Below are 20,498 nucleotides of genomic sequence, written 5' to 3' on the forward strand. Positions count from 1 at the left end.
AACATGTTGCAACCAGGGCCATTTGGAGGCGTTGTGGAAACTATTTTTGCAGTAATAACGATAGCAACACCGAAACGTTGCATGGTCGTTTTGAAAGCAAAAAAGGTTGATCATTTGATACTGCCACCCCCATCCCCAACCCCCCCCCACCCCTCCCCCACAATTTTACGACAGCCGTAAGAAAAAAAATATTTGTTTGTAACTTGTAACATCACAAATTGAAAAGGACAATTGGATATAAATTTTCAAATATCCATAAAAAAATTCACATCACACGAACATTGGTGGATTTTCACATTTGAATGATAACCACGTGAGCATTTATGTGTTTGGTGTTCTCATCTGAACGTCTGTCTCTCAATACTGTCGCTCCAGGTTCAAATCCCATAGACAGCAATCTCTCTCGATTTGCGAGCACAACGTGTTCCTGAAAGGTAGTTCGTAAAGCGGGAGTGATTTTCCCATAGCTACAGGGGGGCGGGAGGGGGATAGGTGGGTGAGGAGGGGGCGGGGGGGGAGGGTGATAAGGGGGGATGTGTCCCCCATTCCCCCTCCCCCCAATCACAGAGCTATGAGACTTGTACTGCCCTGGAAGGTGTCATAAATTAAGCACATACCATGATCCTTTCTTTGTGATTGCATATTATAATAAATCATGCACAATATTTGTAGGGAAGGCACGAGCGTCAAACTTTCCTCTAATTTATAATTTCCTTTCCAACTCTTTCTTTACATTAGCATCTCTTCCTTGAGCACTTATCTTCCTTTTAAGGGGCATAGTTATGCATTAATAATGCACAAGTACGTTTAAATTGAGTAAATAAAACGCATTCTAACACTGAAGTTCAGCACAAACGTGACGGCATAAAGAGACCGAAGGAAGTGACGCTTTGACGACATTGCCCAGGATTTAAGCCGAGTCATCCTGTGCCGTTTTGTGGCGAGATGTCTTCATTTTAAATTCCACAATCAAAATATTTGAGCAAATGTTCATGAGGTCGCGTTCTGAATTTGTAGTTGAAAACAGAGTTGATCGGTGAGCAAAAGTTTGTAATGTCAGGTTTTTGAGGTCGAAAATCAAACTTGTGGTGTCAAAAATTTTACTACGCAAGGTTGAAAGTTAGTAAATCAGGAGATTACTGTACTGTGATGATGTGTTGACCAACATCCTTATTGCAGCGTGGCGACATCGCGCTGTTATATAATTGGCTATTCTGTCCTGTGTCTTCTGTCACACTTATGGCCACGTACGTCCCTTTGATCTGAGGGCTATAAATAAAAATTTGTCCAATGTCACAACTCTTCCCATCATGCATGCTAATTCACCATGTCTACATTTAAATTTTATAACTGCAAAATTGTTTCATCATTCTTAACCTAGACTTTTACTGCCCCCAGCCGCGCGATATCGAAGTATTCACTTCTTGTTGTTAATGAGAAAGCTGCTTGCCTCCGAATGCTTTCGCCTTGCATGCAATGCATGTAAAAACATTTCCTGACAAGCCTTGGACATGGAAGAAACAAAAAAACCCGTAGGGGTGACTCAATGAGGTAATAAAATAAAACATGATAAAACAAAACAACAACGTTCAGGAAGCGCATCCAAACGGCAAAAAGGTATGCAAACGGGTTAAATTGCATGACGATAATTCTGAGTGTGATGCCGCACTTCATGCCCTTGTGACGCCTTTCAAGCATTGTCCGTCAGTGTCCGACTGTGGCAGCATGATAAACATGCATATAAAGGAGGATGAAACAAACTGGATCAAACACGGTTGGGTGGTGGGGAGGTGTTTATAAAATATACATAAGACCTATTTTTGGAACGACGAATGCCAATTTCATTTTGTGTATCAAGTTCAGCAGAGGAGCAGGACATCATTCGAGGGAAATAAGGTCACACTGCACCGTGTGATGACATTGCAAGCTTGAGGTGTGATGAGCACACCAGCAGCGGCTGCTGATATGTCACCTGCACATGCCACGGGTGTATAAACGAATATATTTGTGGCACGGCATGCGGTAAAGTGCATCAGGTGGACATTTTGTTTGTTTTGTATACAAAGTCAAGGCTTGTGGAAAAGTTGGAATACAGAACAGATCAGGATGCAACAGAACAAAAGTAACAGAAGAAAGAAGGGGGAACACAAACAGCAGGGCCGAGGGACAAAACAGAGATGGACAAACAAGGGATGCAGGGGAAAATGAGGGTTAGGGGAGAATGCAAGGGGTGGATAAGATGGATACAGAAGCAAACTCTCAGCAAGCAAAAACTAGAAATTTGGGGGATGAGGAGAGGGAGAGGAATGCTTTAACAGGGCTAGAAAATATCAAGGTTTTGGATGGGGGATGATCTGAGATGGTGGTGAACAACTATCCTGAAGACTGAGAGCAAACGTCAACAAAAGGTAGACCACGGTTCAGGTTCACATCCTGACCACAAGCATCACCAGTTGGACCAAGAAGATAATCCCAATCCTCATCAATGGATTGATGGTATGGTGCTAACTTAGCTGCTAAATTATTCCTGAGTTAATCCCCTCCAATGTTGTTTTGGTAATTACATGCCCCTCTATATATAGGTACCCAATCAAAATTAGTGAAACAGGCCATTTGCACCAACTGCGTTTCCTAAACATACCACTCTGTGAAGTTACATTGATCAAAATTTTGAACTTTCTTATGACCCCTTTCACAAATATTGGCTTCATATGACGCCCTGCGTTGCAACCTGCTCTCGGCATCATTTGATGTCATAGAATTGCGCACCTAAATTTCAAATATTTTTGCCGTGCAAATATTCTGTCACCCTCCTCCCCATCTCAACCACCCACGCTTGTCTTGGTCAGTTTCCATCTTATTACGATGGAGGGTAGTTGCAGTTCTACGAATCTAAGCTCTCCATGACCTTGGTGAACTGCCATTGGCATCAAACGATGCCGTGTATTGCACGCCTATTATTTCAAATATTTTTGGCATGCACGTACTCCACCACCGTCCTCCCAATCTCCCTCACCCACGACCGTGTTCCTCAGTGCTCATCTAGTCACGAAGGAGGACAGATGTGCATATGCATCTATTCGTCACCCCATGTAGGCCAGATGGTGAGGTGATATGGCCACTGAAGGTGACTGCTGTCTATTAATGTTATTCAGTTGTTATTGTAATATTCATGCTTTACAACCCTAATTTCTTGAGATCAGAATGTTGTTGGGTATGGGGAGCAAAAAGATAAACTTGTATGCAAGAACATTTTAAAGGATTGATGTCCACAGAATGTAGCTTTTACTTGTTTAAATGTCTTTGTTTTTGTGGCCCTGAGATCTAAGGAATTTTGGTTCTGGCTCATGGTCAAAAATATTTTGGGACCCCAGACTTAGAGGGAAGAATGAGATTAAGAGAATGTGAAAGCTGATTCCACAGATGGGGGAAAAAAGAGCAACAAATGAGTGGAGGTGAGCAATGATCCTAGATTTGGGGCATTTCACCAGAAGGGGGTTGCTGGTGGACTGCATGTGCACTGCAGAAACCTGGAAAGTGGTGGGGGGGGGCACGGAAAGGGCAGAGAGTTGCAAGTGGAAAATGCGTTTTCATGGTTGTTTGCTTAAAGTCAATCTTGAGGCTCAGGGAAGAGCCGAATGACAGGGACAACAGGCCGGCACAACAACAGTGGTGAAGTGGGAAAGCACAGGCAGATGAGGAATGGAGAATTGGTGGCAAGGAACAAAAGGAAGAGCAGCATAATAAGTCTGGATAGGAGGAAAGGCAAGATAACAGAGGGAGACAAGTATACAAAAGACATGTGGTTGCAATGTTATGGATAATGTTGCTACGAAGAGGTTTTCTGGGCAAAGGCATCCCTGCTTCTCCTTCCCACAACTGCAGGAAGCGCCATATTACCAAAATCAAAACTGGTGTATTTTATACCCCAGAGCAATTTCAGTATTATTCTTACACTTCACTTTACCATGAGTTTCGACCTGTGTGCAATAAATAAAACAAATAAGTGAGCCAAGTAAGGAGTTCACATCAAGGCAAACTTGGTAACAAATAAATAGGTCAAGAGGGAACTCTGACCTATAAGTGATGAATTTCGTTTCCTTGAGCAGGTTGCGGAATTCAGACTTTGCTGTAATGAACTTCTCCCGGATGTAATCATTAAACTCCCGTTCCTTTTTCTGTGGGAAAGGTGGGGAGAGAGAGGGTGAAAGTGAAATATTTAAAATATGTTGAAAAACACGTTCAAAATAAGCTCAACACAAAGTCTATAAAACAACAGCAAAATACTACTTTCATTGCTGTAATTACAATAATCAAACATGATTAGTCACCCAAAAGAAAAAAAACAGAGCAACTTTCACAATTTATACAAAAACAGAATAGATTCCAAAACTGTCGATGGAAAGTAATTGGTGCAAAGGCTCTTGCAGTCTATGATAGACTTTTGCAGTCTATGGCAAGCCATTGCAGGTCAATGGCAAGCCATTGCAGGTCTAAAGCAAGCCAATGTTGGTGTACGTTTTTCTTTTTAAAGAGACCATATCTGGCATGCATGGCTTGCACAGTTCCAGATAAACACCATTCGGTGGGTCAAAGTACTGGATCATCTTAATTTTTTTTGAAAAATACAACGCTCGCCAGTGGCTTTGTTTTTCAACATCGAGTAATTTATATTAGCCATTGGGAGGGGAAATATAATTTTAAGGCTTTAGAATCTAAAGTTTAGATTCTGCAGAAAGTGAATACTTTTGTAATAGTTTAATGTCTTTAACCCTGCGTTAGTACCATGGTTTTTTTATGCCGTTAGTACCCTGGGGTGTTTGAGCACCCCAACTTTTAAATTTTTAAAATGAAGCATGTAAGCAAAACTAGCATGAAGTTCAACTCATTTATTTAGTGAACGTATTCAGGATCATACATATAATTATATTTCAGTTTGATTTCACAGTACATGAGTACATAAATACATCAAGACAATAATAGAAAACAAAATTTATCAAAACTCATTAGCGACAGCAGAAACATCCTCATCACTCACTTTCATCACCTGATATATTTATTTTAGCACTCAATGCAACTGACAGTCAACTTGCAGTGTTCTTTACACGCATGTTTACCACACTGGTTACACACTGTTTTCACTTTATGATCGCGTGACCTGGGACAGAATGCACATCTCTTTGCCCCCTGTGACGAGTGGGGTTGTGGGGGCATTGGGCATGCAGGGAACCTTCTTTTTGATAATTTCTGGTTTATTCTTACCTCCAGAATTTGGGTCAATTTTGTCATCATAGTGCATGCTGCTGACAAGAACATTGTTCTCCTTCTTATTCTGTGGGATGTATGAAACTAGTGTCATTTTGTCTGTGAATCCAAATATGCTGTCATAATTACATCTGTTCTTTGTCTCTAAGAATTCCTTAGGAATTTCAGACTTATTTTTTCAGTACCTTGTTAGTACCCTGAGGTATTGTCTCTCTGCCCACTGAGAAATGACGTCTCCCTCTCACAAGAGTTCCCACAGGATCATGAAAAATTTTGAGCGCACTCAACACACAGAATCGTGAAGCTACTGCGGAGAAAATGGATATTAGTGCACACATCTATAGAAAACGGGACATTTAAAAAAAATTGGGGTTTCCAAACACCCCAGGGTACTAACGCAGGGTTAAGGTGGAGTAGACTCCCATTGAGGTATAGTTGAGACTATTTAAGACGTAGTAGACTCGTACCAGACTCAGTGGTAAAATGGTTAAAGCATCCGCTCTGAGTCTGGCAGGCCGGTGGTTCAAACCCCATCCGAGTCATACCAAATACTTTGAAAATGGGACGCACTACTTCGTTGCTTGATACTCAGCATTTATATGACGGAGCCTATGGATTGAGATTCCAGTGGCAAGCTAAGAACTGCAAAGAGCTATGAACTCAAAGTTAATTAAATCTACAGGGAGATACACATAAGTGCTTTTGGTATGCACAGGTAGTGGACAAAAGAAATGGAAACACCAATGTAAAGTCACTCAATAGGGCATTGGGTCACCACGTGCAGCCAGTATGGCCTGGATGTGCCGTGGCATGGAGTCCACCAGTGCCTGGAATTGTGCAGGAGGGATGCGGCACCATTCTTCCACAAGAAAGTCAATCAACTCACATCTGTTTGATGGAGGTGAAAATGCTGTCTCGGGCATCGTTTAAGAATGTCCCAGAGATGCTAGATTGGATTCAAATCTGGTGACTAAGAAGGCCATGACCTATGGATAACATCAGTGTCATGCTCATCAAACCATTGGGTGATTATACGTGCTCTGTGGACGGGGGCATTGTCATCCTGGATGACACCCCTCCCGACAGGAAAGAAATGTTGCAACATGGGGTGAAGATGATCACTCAGTACTATCCATCCATTGGGACCATACTCTGCACAGAGTGTTGGTGCTGCTTAAGCAGTCTCCTTGGCTATTGGGCACAATCCGAGACGGGCCGCCACTCCGACACAGGATACCAGCAAGCTGGCACTCATTTTTCCGACCTCAGAAGGATGACACAGTCAGTCACAACCCCACCTGGGATAAAATCAACAGCCAATGGTGATTTGAACTCAGGATCCTAGGATCCCAAGCCCACCACCCTAACCATTAAGCCAAACACCAGGCATACTCAGTGCCATAAAATAGCAATTGGCATTGCCCTTGCCTTCTAAAGGAATGACTGCACCCAAACGGTGCCAGGAAAATGCACCCCACAAGATTACAGAACCACCAGAACCCTTCACTGTTGGAACCAAGCTCTCAGGGTTGTGGAATTCTTTAGGTTGGCGCCACACATGCACTCGTCCGTTGTCGAGAACATGGTGAAGGATGATTCAACTGAATACATCACATTTCTCCACTGCTCAGTAGTCCATTACACGTGCTCTTTGCATCACTGGACTCGCAAACATGCATTGCCAAGTGTAATTAGCGGTTTTTGTGCACTGTAACCCAACTGTGGTATCTTGCTCTGTGGAGTTCTCGGCAGACCATTTTTGATGAAAATGGCTGCTTGCGCCCCAGGTTGAAATTTAATCTATTAATCTGCAGTTGCTTTCCTGCTTTATCTTGCACTTCAAATTAATGCACTTCCACCCACTGTTTCCCTTTACTGATGTCTTTCCCTCAGAGTTCCATGCCGAACATCATCTTACACACTGTTGCTCGTGAAACATCAGCAAGCTTAGCTGTCTTTGTCACTGAAGCTCCTGCCATACACGCCCCAACAATCACCTCTCCTTCAACGTCACTGAGGTCTCCTCACGCAGCCATAATTATAGGCAACCATGCCTGTGCAGCATTTTTATACATGACCCGAAGCATGCTGGGATGTTATTTGCTTCATTACCACATGGGCCACACCTGTGTGGAAGCCGTTGCTTTCAATACTTGATGTCCCTCATTTACCCTGGTGTTTCCATTTTTTTTTTGTCCACTACCTGTAGTTTGAGCAAGGAATACCAACAGAACAGAGTGTGTATGCTGTGGCTTGTATTATTACAACGTGTCCGAACCACTTTCTTTCAACACCGCATGATCGATATACAGCAAAAAACTAACTTTTGTCATATCCTTCATTGCTTAATGGTGTCGTTTGATGAAAAGAAGGCCCTTAATTACAATGACCATGAAGATTGCAACAGCCTTTGCTTGGATCAGTATTATTCTTTTCTTTCTGCATCATTCACGGTTCATTTGTTACTCTCGAACACTCGGCCGTAAAGTGAGTGGCAAGATGTGAGGCTATGGTGGTGTAATGACTGCAGCATGTTTTTTGTGGTGCAACAAAGAAAAACGTCCCACTTTTTAAACGTCTCCAGGTTTACACCGTGATGAATCATCATCATCGTCATAAAATACCATGCCCTATGCAGAGCATTGGTGCTGCTGAAGCAGGTATTCGGCAATAATTTCTGGTTGAGTTGTCACTCAGACTCAGGAAGTCAGGGCAGAAATTTGGATTTTCTTCATTGTGCTGGTGATAGCTCGCCTACTCCTCATGAAGTACACCGTGGGATGCTTAAGTTGACAGACGGGATTCCGGGTTTAGCGTCCATCCGAGGGATGATACACACACTGATGAATCGCCCTTCCTGTGAAACACCAGAATGACAATTTATAACTGAACCAGGATTCAAACCCAGGCAAGACAGCTCAGAGCGAGAATGCGTACCTTGAGGCCATCCTGCCAGCCTCGTGATGAATCGCCAAATGTGTTTGTTGCAACAGGTGACAATATGAATTTGGAATAATCATATTGGGTTGGCACACTGCATGTCACAAATGTATTTTCTTGTGTTGGAAGCAACGGCGATGATGATGACGAATAGTGAACAGTATGGTTTTCATTAATCTCATACCAAAGCAACACAAATAAAATTTAATAAGAGCATGGATTTGAGTGTTTCTTTCATGTTCTATAGCCATTACTGATATGAACCATCAGGGAAACCATAATGGGTCTTATTTAAGTGGTCAGAAATAAGGGTAAAAAATTACAAAAAACAAAACAAAACAATCAGCGCAATAATCATCCTCATCTGAGAAATTGGCACGTCACACCAATCAACATTTCGGTCATAACTTTGGAGCAGCTCTTCTGACCCGAATAAAGCTTTCCAAGTTGACTCATATTGCTCATGAAAATAGAAAGCACGTAAACAGAGTTATATCATGACAGAATGGTCCAGATCCAGAAGGGTCCAGATACTCAAAACTTTCTACTTTGGTTACAACTTGAAACAGCCGACAGTCACATTTTACCAACCGATTCACCTCGACAGGAAAGCAACAATGATAAAGTAAGGACATGGAAATAGCATTTGAGGTTTCAGAGATCGGTGAATATCATCATCTCGCATTTAGTTCTTGAAAATAAAAAGATCTACAGCCATTCTTAACAAAGAGTTTATAAAAAATATTATACCACCAGATGATTGTAACACTGTTCACATTACAAGCACTGTTTGGTCACCAAACCTATTGAAGTTCCAAGATAGAGTGGAAGATGATAAAATGAACAACATTTTCACTTACCCGATCACTGCACGAGAATTTAGCACATCGGGGGTCTTCCTTAATCAGCTTTCGGACTTCTTTCCAGGTCGAAGTCAGACTTATCTGCACATATTTGAAATGCCACCCACAAACGTTCCATCAAAGCTGCTCAATGCAACATTCCGTGACGGGTTTAAACCACAGCTGTCTGCATCGGCCTACACACTTCACAGGCCTGATCAAGCGGCACAACTCACTCAGCTCATTTCACAGACAACACCCACATGCAACCTTCTCAAAGTCAAATCAGTCGTGAGTGTGAGTGTGTGTGTCTGTAAAACACGTTTGCCCTCAATTCTCGCACTCAGCCAACATTCACCTGCGACTGCAATAGATTTAACGAGTTAATGAAATACACAGAAGAAAAATGCTTGCACAGAACAAAAAAAATAAAAAAAAAAACAAACAGAACAAAAAGAACTAGAAGGGCACTCGGTAGAGTGCATACCTCCACCACATAATGTCTGATCCACGAGAACACATTGGGCCCAATACATTTTTAAAATATCATGCTATATATCGTTTTTGGGCCCATCTCTCAATGGTGAAGAATCACTATAAAAATTAAAAAATTCCCGTATCCGGATCTTCACCAAAATAAAATCAATTCGTCCTTGTCACACCCAACGTGTCCACCAAGGTTTGTCCGAATCCGTCCACAACTTTTTTTGAGATATTGTGCTATATATTGGTTTAGCCACATCTCTCAAAGGTGAGGAATCACTTTTTTAAAATTCTAGTAGCCAGATCGGGATCTTCACCAAAATCTTATCAGTTTGTCCTCGTCACACACTCAATCTGCCCACAAATTTCATCCGAATCCATCCATAACTTTTTGAGATATCCTGCACACAAACAGTGGGGGTAATGCTGAAAAATGTCACGGACAGCAGAAAGAGGACATCATCCAAATTAGAGGGTTATGTACAAGTTAAAAGAAAAACGAGTGAGGTCAAAAACCAAATGACACAACACAAAAATCAATGCCACTTGAAGAACATTATTTCACTTGTCCCATCCGGTCACATGAACACAAAATATCAAAAAAGGGAATGCGTTCCAACTTGCAAGTGAAGTCAAGAGTGCTGTGAAGCCCTGAGACCAGCCTGAATAAAATCTTCCTACCTCACTTGTCTCATCCAGTAACTGTTTAAATTGCTCTTTCTTGCGCTTGGCCAAGGCATCGATGTGGCCTTTAAACAGGCGCTCTTTCTCACTGCGGTCGAGCAGGGACACGAGTTCCCACCGATGGTCACGGCGCAGCGTTCGCCGTGTCTCATCCCAGGTCACTTCCGATGAGCGCACCTGCAAAAACACATGGATTTGAAGGTACATGTTATCATTCTATTTAAAAAAGAAGATGCTTCTGTGATTGAGGGAAGGAAGAGCATTCATCAAAATGCATGCGGTCTTGGTGTATTATGCCATAGCAACATCAGAACACAAAGATGTACAGACACAAAACCACTCTTAGTTGGATTTGCTTGCACATTTGAAAAATATTGCATCGAAGAATAGAAACAAGGAAGAAATGAATGATTTGTGAAAAAAAATGGAAAACACAAGAAGGCAATGATGCTTTGCACTATGATTTATATATCTGTGTGTTGAGGACATCTCTTACTGAAACATTGGATTAAACTGTGAAATGACCTTAACTTGGGCAGAAACATTTTAAAAAGATAATTTTCACTTTCCTTCTCAATACCGTACAACCATCGGAATACAAACACTGACCAATGCCTTGGGTTCGAATTACAAGTCTTGCACGCTGAAGCGGGGATGATGACACGTAGCACGTCCCCAGCAGTATAGGACAGGAATGCACTGGAGACCTCACCAAACTTGTAAAATTCACTGAAGCTGTGTTCTCATAAACAATCGAGAGTAAAGTTTTGGAGTTGACAGGAAACTGTTGAATATGGGCCAAGTGGCTGGCAGCGCACTAACTGGCATCATAAAGAAGGCGGGGCAGTGGATCATACTACTACCAGATCCGGTCACATGAATACAAAATATCAAAAAAGGGATTGCGTTCCAACTTGCAAGTGAAGTCAAGAGTGCTGTGAAGCCCTGAGGTGCAACGTGTTTTTTGTGCACCTTCAACACCGCATGTTGATTGCAACACACCGCAACACCATTTAATAAATGTAAAGATCGACATTTACAAAAGGTCAATTTGCTGTAAGTCAAAAGAGAAACATAATTTTACTGTCACAAATCGTGCACATGTGTAATGCATATGCATTACGTGCGATATTGCAATGTGAGCCAATTTATTGACCATTAGTACCTGACTTCCCCGTGTGTGTCACAAGTAATCGTGCTGTAAAGATGGCTGCCCCAAAATAATGTGTGATGAACAACCTTGGCAACCAGTGTCTGCTGCCACAGAGGACAAGTCTTGCATCGTCCTTTGTGAAATCGTTCACACCATTCCATACATTTTTTTGTAACATAGTTGGTACCATATTGTGCAGTCATGCCTGGTGTTGGGTTAACAATCAAGGAGTGGCTTAACATCTCAGCATCTTGAGTTCAAGCCCGTGCCGCTCCGTTGAAATAACACCAGGTAGGTTGACTGAGCCTGTTATCCTTCCGAGGTCGGCAAAATGAGTACCATATTACTGGGGGAATAAGCCATTCAAGCATCCTGTGTCGGAGTGGCGACCCGTCTCAGAATGCACTTCTGAGCCAATGAAACTGCCTTGGAAGCTCTTATGTACTGTACCTCACGGCATGAAAATAATTGTTATTAGTCCCCTACCGGTTTCACTGGAGGCGACTGACTATAAGGTTTGCTCTCCATCTGTCCATCCATCCCACCTGTGGGTTTTCCCACTTTTTTTCCATATCCTTCAACATATTCAACTGAAACTTGGTCCATGGCTTTATTATGATACATTATAGAAGAAGTACGAGATTCAGGGCGTTTAGTTGATTTTCCACAGCATTATACCCTTTTGGGACTTAGAAAATATCACATATGATACATGGGTCAGTGTTCAGCTGCCCTGACTCCACCACAATAAAATCATGCACCGTCATTGCATAAAGCAGCACAGATCGGCAGGCCTCAAAAGCCTCAGTACTGATAGTCTATGGTCCAGTGGAATCAGAATGATCCCAGGTATACAGTTAACCCCCGCATTATCACGGTTCACCTATCGCGCCCCCGGTTCATCGCGGGTTTTCCCTTGGAACGTAACTAATTTTTTCTGTGGATTCCCTCAGTACATCGCGGTAATAATATATAAAATATAAATTATTTAAGCAATAAATTATAACACGTGGTGCTCGACGAGTCACACAACGCACGAGACAAAGTTTCGCTTGTGAACTTCGAATATGCACCTCAGAATACGCTTGTGCACCTCGAGGGCCTGCAAAAGGACATCTAGTGTCTCCACAAAGATGACTTCATCATCTGTGAAATCAAGGTCAGAGATCTTGAAATTCCCAAACGATGCACCGCAGCTTGATCTCTCTGACATCCTCTCCAGAATCCAGTGCAAACAAGTGATGAAAAGTGTGGGGACCAGTACACATCCCTGACGAACTCCAGTAACATCTGGAAATAAGTCAGAGATGGTAACACCACATCTCACAGCACTCTCAGTCCCAGAGTATATTTCAGACATCAGATCGATCAGTTTTGGTGGCACCCCACGAAGACCAAGAATCCTCAAGAGGGCTTCCTGATTCACTGAATCAAACGCTTTACAGAGATCAACATAGGCTGCGAGCAGACATTGCCGAAACTCTCGTCTGCGTTCGGTGAGGACCTGAAGAGCAAGGATACATAGTCAATCGTTGACCTCTTTGGTGTAAAGCCTGACTGCTCTGGACGCTGGTGCTCAAGCAGATGGTGGCGAACCCCATCAATAATTATCCGAGCAAAGAGCTCACCCGGTACTAAGAGCAGCGTCACCCCTCGGTAGTTGTTTCAGTCCTGGTGATCACCCTTCCCTTTCCAGAGAGGGACAACATGGCCCCTCTTCCAGTCAGTTGGGATGATGCCTGTGTTCCAGGCAGAGCACAGAACTGCATGCAACGACACGAGTGCAGCATTTCCACCAGCCTTGAGAAGTTCAGCATGGATGCCACAGATCCCAGGAGCTTTACCCCATTTCAACCGGTTCACCACAGCCTGTTTCCATAAACGAAGGTGGACCACAGTTGATTGGAGGGTCAGCAGTAGGGATTGCAACACCCCTGATGTCCAACTCGACAGCTATTCGATCAGCCTGGTACAACCGCTCAAAGTAAACGGCCCAGCAGGCCATCACTTCGGATTCCTCTGTCAAGAGCCCACCACCCTCTGCTCTAACTGCAGTACACCGAGGGGTGGGCTTGGACGAACGCAATGCACGAATTCCACTGTCAGTAGGACGAGAATAACTTGACCACAGGTGATGCTCCACCCCCTCACAGCTTCCTCGCACATCGGCCTCCTTGTCCACCCTTCCTGCACGTACTGTTTTACACCTCAGCTCCCTGAACAGCTCAGCTCTGCCATTCAGCCTGGCCCTGCAACTCTGGGCAATGGTATCCAGTGTCCCTTGAGACACAAAATTCTTCTTCGCCCGACGGTGAATTCCAAGACATCCACTGGCAACATCAGGGACGGTGGTCTTGAAGGCACTCCACAACTCTTTAGGATCCCCCAGAGGACCCAGCCCCCCCTCCCCCCAAATTTCCACTCAGCCTGTTTCCAAACTCCTCAGCTACCCTCTCATCCTTGAGCTTGCCAACATTCAGCCTCGGCTGGGAGGGTAGCATTCTCCTGGATTTAAGGTGCGACTGAAGAGTGGCTACAACAAGCCGGTGGTCAGTATTGAGGAACTGAGCACTCCGGTAGACCTTGCAGTTCTGGATCATCCTACAGCGCCCATCAACGAGCACATGGTCAATCTCCTTTGCCACACCGCCAGCGTTGGAATACCAAGTCCAGTGATGAGCTTGTGGGTGCTGAAACCATGAACCAGCCACCCTAAGTCCATGACTTCTTGCAAAGTCAAGGAACTTCATGATATTCTGGTTCATAGTTCCTGACCATGGGGACCAAAATTTATGTCATAACCAACCCTATCATTTCCAGCCGATGCATTGAAATCCCCCAAGACTCGAAGTGTATCTCGCCTGGGGAACTGATCAACCACAGACTCGAGCGTGGTAGAGAATGCGTTCTTCATGGCGGGATCACTCGCCTCAGTCGGAGCATATAGAGAGACCAGGGAAATGACACCCAATGAGTGACGAATCCTTAGTCTCATAATACGCTTGTTGACCGGTGTTGCCTCAATTATAATTGGAGTCAGCTTATTGGACACAACTACAGCAACTCCTTGGGCATAGTAACCATCAGAGCGACCAGACCAATAGTAGGTATAATCACCCGCCATGATCTTGCCGCAATCTGGTCTCCAAACTCCAGAGAGTGCTGCAATACCAATGTCCAAACGCTTGAGCTCAGATGATGAGAGACAGGTGATCATCCTCTCTTCAGGATAGGACATTCCAGGCACCGACCCAAAGGGACCGCCGTCTGGTGGACGAGACCTCAGCACCATCACAACACACTCTCCCTCAATCTAACCTGGGAATGTTACCCCGTGGTTTCCGTCCTATCATCAAAGATTGGGGGTCCTGAAGGCTTTGCCCCAATCCCGTCATTTGGTGAGCTGCCCTGTGAAGAGTAACTGTACAGGAGGTTCTCCCATGGAGTGGGTTTTCAGATATTTTTTATGCTTTTGGAATGTTTTGCGGAATGAAGGGTTTTACGGTAACCGGAGTGCAAATCCTGCCAAGAACCTAATAAATAGTGACCCAACTGCAGGAGGATGTTCGCAGACACAGTTGGGCACTAGATATGGATGGCATTTGGCTCACAAGGAGCTCCTCCACCCTTTGACAGGTTTTGATCTTCATCCTGCTGGGTGTCTATATCATACACCCTCCTCACCAAGAAACTTGGTGGGGGAGACTGTTTCGTCGCCGACAACCCGACCATGGAACAGGGTAGTACAGGTTTATACGATACCTGTAGCAAGTCATAGATCTCATCTGACCTGACCCCATCCCAGGGGCAGTGCCAAAAGTGATCTGGCTCACACCTTCTTGCCATGTGGTGATCATAACGACTGAGTTTGGTGAATTTCTGCACAGCAGTTTAGAAGATAGCATGACAGCTAGACAGATAGACAGACAGACGAACGGAGCCAATTACAATATCTTCAATTTATTTTTATTTTTAAGCTGGTGGATAAAAAAGTGGACCTCTACGTAACTAATATACTGGACATAGGTTGCATTTACTTTAATTAAGTTATGTCGAATGTGTCATTAGGTTGCGTTTACATTTGTTGAGATGTCGAAATGGTAGCTTATACATGGTGTTGCGTTTGAGCCTGGGGAGTAACTGCTGAAATCTGTCTATTTGGGTTCTTCCCGACATCTTTGTTCTTTGCTCCTTTCATAGTATTTTCTAATTTTTTTCACAATTCTCTTTATTCATTCTAATTCTTGCTTTTTCACCTCTTTCACTCTCAATTTTTATCTTTCATTATCCATCTCTCTAAGGAGAAGTGAATTCTTGCAAAAACTTTTCTGCAAAGCTCACTCGGCTGCACCTGCATGGATTTGAGGGTTGTGGAGTAGTGGCTGAAACCCGAATCCTCTCCTGGTTCCTCCTGCTCTCCACTTCTTGGTCTTCCATTTGATCAGGAAATCTCAACCAAAACAAACGAGAAAACTTGTTCGTAATTTATTGAATCATTAATTAATGTTTAATTTACATATTTCAAGTGTTTTGAGACAGAGCTATAAGAAATCTTACAGTGCTAGTCAAACATATTGTTGTGGTTACCACATTCGCAAACCACCATTCAAGTCCCTTAGGTGAGGTATCTCGGTAAGTACATGTGTAGTTAGGCCCAAACCCGTTGTCTAGTGGGAATACATGTCATTTATGCGTGCTGCGACTCTTCAGGATAGCCGTTTTTCTTTTACTATCTTTAATTTGGATCAACCGCCATTGTTACCACCACCAACCACCGCTTCACCACAACCGCCACGACCTTCACGTCACACCTCGCAACCGTCGCATCGCCACCGTTCTTGCGCCGCCTGTGGGTACCGGTGTTGGACTCGTGCAGGGCGCGCGCCAAACAGCGTGTACAAAATCACGGATTTTGTGCTTCAAAAACGGATCAAAAACGACACATGCCCACTTTTTGCCGTCCAATCGGTGAGCGAGGGGCGAATTGGCCCCGCCCCCAGGGCGATCGATATATGCAAATTTATGGATCAAAAAGCCTTCACGCCCACTTTTTCTCGGGCCAATGGGGAGCGAGGTGAAAGGTCGAAGGGAGGGGGTCAAAGATGAGAGGGCGAAGCGACGGGGCTGATAAAAGGACCGTGTTCGTCAGTCCAGAGACGAGAGGAGGAGGAGAGTAGAAGAGAGGAGAGTCGGAGAGTAGGAGAGTAGGAGAGTAGGAGAGTCGGAAACAGAGAGTCAAGACTTCGCGGGCGGTGGAGTTGGCAGGAAGGAGCTGGTCGTCGTGTGCGTTGGAGTCGGAACGGAGGGGACGGAGCTGTGGAAAGGCGGCGACACCAGACGAGGGGGTGCTCGCGTCGGGAGCTGCACCCCAGGGAGGCCGACAGCGCGACCTGGCCGAGGTGGAGACGCTCGTCGCGGGATAATAAAAATCCTCTATACCCCGAGCATCAGCAACCCCCTCCTGTTTCCCCCCGCGCTGAGATAGTGCGACCAAGGGGGCCCCTTTCCCACCCCCTACCAGAGACTGTCCGCGAGGCCCGCGGAGTTGAGGCACCATCGCCGCTCCGCGTCTCATCACCAGACGGGTAGGCGCGACCCGGTCTCGGCCTGAGGCCCGCCTCATCCTTGAGGGTATTCTTTTCCTTGGTTTTGGGTATGTGTTGTCGGCGCCGTCTGTGAAGTAGAATTGTATAAGTGTTGCCGTGTGCTCGGTAGTCGGTATTAGCTCTGCATTGTGTTTTCGCTTTTATATTTGCTTTTTGTGTAAATTGAATTGTGTTTTTCTTTGCTGTGTGCATTTGGTGGAATTGTATATGTGTGCTTCCCGTGTGCCGCGAATAAATGTGCTTTGTGTTGAACTGTTTCCCGCTTCGCTTCGTCATTTCTCCCATTGAATCCTCATCTTGCTTCACGTAAAGGGTTGGTAGTGGGCTGAATACGCCCGATAATTAATCGAACCGTCGAGGTCGACGATAACACCGCTCGGTTATCCCGATAGTACGGAACGGGTCGCTTAAGTGGCCCGTGTCCGAAGTCGACCTGCGGCGAGGTGCGATCGCCCGGTCTACCCTCCGCGTGGGTACTTAGGTAGGTCGGGTCGGCGAGCAACCCTATCCCACGCGGGGGCTGATTGGCTCGATCGCGGTGAGACCGAAAGGTCCACCCGTGACTGGTTCCCGGCGTTAGTCCGAGAGGGTCACGACTGGATTGTCCGTCCGGTGGGCGACGTGCCGCGATTCGAGTTACGTGGCCGTCAGCACCCCGGCGGGCGCGAATCCGCAACACTGGTGTCAGGAGTGGGATACAAATTCATCGCCCTCCTCGCGGCACTGGTAATGGAGAACGGGACAACGGGCTCTCCTGTCTCCAGCGAAATTCCCAGGAATCGGTCCAGGGGTGAGAGAAGCGACCCCCGATTCCCTCCAAATTACGAGCGAGCTAAATTAACCCTTCACGAGAAGCAAGATGGCGTCTCAAGGCGAGCGGGAGCCGGGGGTATTAGAAATGTATATGTGTAGTAATGTAGAATCCATGGTCCAGGATGGAATCCCCGTGCAGGAAATGTTGATTGTGCAGGAACACGGACTCGCCCAACTGAACCCAGAGCCCGAAATAGGTGCGGCCGCGGTGTATGACACCTCCCCCCCCCTCTCCACCAAAACCCTTCCCCGATCCCTGCCGGAACGGCTCACCTGAGTGCATCCGACATGGCCCAGTTATGCGCCATGCTGGCGGCAATGACAGAAAAGATGGATACAAATACAAATGAAATGAAAACGAAGATGGATGCGAATACACAAAAATTGGATGCGAATACACAACAAATGAACGGAATGGAAACAAACATAAAAAAAGAAATGAAAGAGCTCCGGGGTGAGACGCAGAACATGGGCCGATGCCTGCAGGCGGGCATGAAGGCCGTGACCAGGGAGCTGGGAATGGCGACTCCACGTGTGGGAGCAAACGAGCTGGAAGGGGGTGCAACGGCTGACAGGCCCGCGGTGGAGGCGGGTGAAAAAATAATTCGGGGGGCGTGTTGGACGAGGGTCGTGACAGAGGAATCGACGGTGACCAAGAGGGAAAAATTAAATGGGGAGACCAAAACGTGTGAGACAAGACATGAGGTGACGACAAAGGAAATAATAATAGTTGAGACAAGGGAGGTAAAGGGTGAAGAGTTGGCAGTGACGGTAGCCGGGAAGGGAACGATAGAGGAGAGACTGCACGGTGAGGACGGGGTAAGTGACGCACACACGGAGGTAGTGGAGGACAATGGGGGTGAGCTCGCGGAGCGTGTAGAGACCCAGTGCGAGCACCTGGATGGCCTCCTCCAGGAACGAGGGGAGGGAGTATGCCCCCTTGAGGCGAGTCACGACCAGGTGAGTTCGGTCGTGCTTTGCGAGGTTGAGGGGACGAGTGCTGTGGACGGGTGCACGGAGAGCTTGGGGGGTATAGAGGCCCCGGAGACCCTTGTGGCGACACGAATCCCCAGTGTGGTTGTCCCTGTGTGTGTGGTGCAAGGCGTGAGTGCGTCCCCGTGTGTGGAAGCGACCCCGTGTGTGAGTGGTGTGGTGGCGATGGTGCCGGAGTACGTGCTTCCCAGCACGCCGTGTGTGGATGAGGCACGGAGTGTGAGTGAGGCACCGCGGGTTAGTGCCCCCGCGTGTGTGGGTGAGGAACCGTGTGTGGAAGAGACCGCGTGTGTGAGTGTCGCCGTGTGTATGAGTGAGGTACCGCGGGTGAGTGCCCCCGCGTGTGTGGATGAGGCACGGAGTGCGAGTGAGGCACCGCGGGTGAGTGCCCCCGCACGCGTGAGTGAATGGCCGTGTGCAAGGTCGCCGTATGCAAGGGAGACCGTGTGTGTGAGAGAGCGGTATGTGAGGGAGATGTCGGTTGGCATGCGGGAGCACGCAGCCGCGTCTCCCGGTGTGAATGTGATGGAATGCAGTGTGAGCGTCGTGGCACGCAGGTGTGCGTGGGTCGAATGGCGACGACGGCGACATGGGAGGAGAGAAAGCCGGGTAGCGGCTGTAGTTGTTTCGAGGACCGTGCCGGGTTCACCCAGCAGTGAGCATGAGGTTCGTGCTGTGCAACGCACGAGACCGCCACGTGCTCGCTTGCGAGAGTGAAGTCCCGGTCCGGAAACGCACGCGGTGGATTTGCCGATCCCGCGGACGGACAAAGTTTAGGCAGGTAAATGGATTTGGACCGGACGGGTTCTCCACGCGATCGTGTGTGTTAAGCTCCAACGGGCAAAGCACATGTGTTCGCGTGGGGAACCCCTTGAGACGTGGGGCTTGTGTTTTTTTTTTGCGCACGGTGACGTCATGGCTGCACGTGTGGTTGGAATCCGGCAGGAGGGGTATCTCTGCCGGATGGTACCGTCCAAGGAGGGACGAGGTACACGTGCAGCTGCATGACGTCACGGGCAGGTGCAAACTGCGCGAGCTCTGAGTTGCCGCGCAGGTGCTGCGCATGGAAAAAAAAAAAAAAAAGAAACAGTAAGCCTCACTTTCGGGTGCAAAGGATTCCTGGGCAAGGGGTGGAAGACCCCCTTACCCAGGGCACAGGATGAAAACTAGTTAGGGGGAAGGGTTAGCTTAGTTAGACCGACTTCATGGGCAGGGGTAAGTCCTCATGGAGTCCGTGGAATGGATTAGGGAGAGGGATTGTAGCCAGATTTAGGTTGGGAAATAAAATGAATGATTTGGAGACAGTGACAGACTATGAATGTGTCGAGGGGACGTAGTTTAGCTACGTAGTGTTAAAAGGAACGTGCTGTAGTTTAAGGGACGACGTGGGAGCACGAGTTAGTTAGGGGATGTAGTTAGGAGGATGGCAGAGTTCAGTGGTGTGTGTGTTGAAGAGTTGTTGGTGAGTGAATTGGAAGCATGTGCTTGGTGAGTGAGTGAGGCCAGCGGGTCTGTGTGTGTGGAGTGAATGGGGAATGCATGGTGCGATGAGTGATTGGGGGGAGGAGTGACTCCCGCCCAAGGGACCCCGGGGTCAGTATAAAGTGAGTTAGGGGGTTAGTCAAATTGAAAAATGGAGGTTGTTTTGCTGTTGGTGGGAATGTAGGCTCGAAACCCATTTGGAGGGGTGCAGGAGCCCTGTTGACGGGCTTGGGAGCG

General features: G+C 46.4%; 1 protein-coding gene and 1 long non-coding RNA gene across 2 annotated transcripts in view; both read right to left on the reverse strand.

The window, feature by feature from the left end:
* LOC147034469 (uncharacterized) overlaps positions 1-20,498 on the reverse strand; it is a 119,315-nt gene that overhangs the window by 18,616 nt on the left and 80,201 nt on the right. The window contains 3 exon segments of the mRNA XM_085883772.1: positions 4,078-4,178; positions 9,066-9,149; positions 10,212-10,391. Coding sequence (XP_085739898.1) covers positions 4,078-4,178; positions 9,066-9,149; positions 10,212-10,391 — 365 coding nt within the window.
* On the reverse strand, positions 4,875-9,059 carry LOC147034470 (uncharacterized). Its single transcript, XR_015058900.1, has 2 exons — positions 5,451-9,059; positions 4,875-5,332 (listed from the first exon to the last, which is right to left on the reverse strand). It is a non-coding gene; the product is annotated as an uncharacterized LOC147034470 (long non-coding RNA).

The sequence above is a fragment of the Eptatretus burgeri genome, chromosome 1 (genome assembly GCF_056783735.1).
Source record: "Eptatretus burgeri isolate ZD-2024b chromosome 1, Ebu_testis_v1, whole genome shotgun sequence".
NCBI classification, from domain to species: Eukaryota; Metazoa; Chordata; class Myxini; order Myxiniformes; family Myxinidae; genus Eptatretus; species Eptatretus burgeri.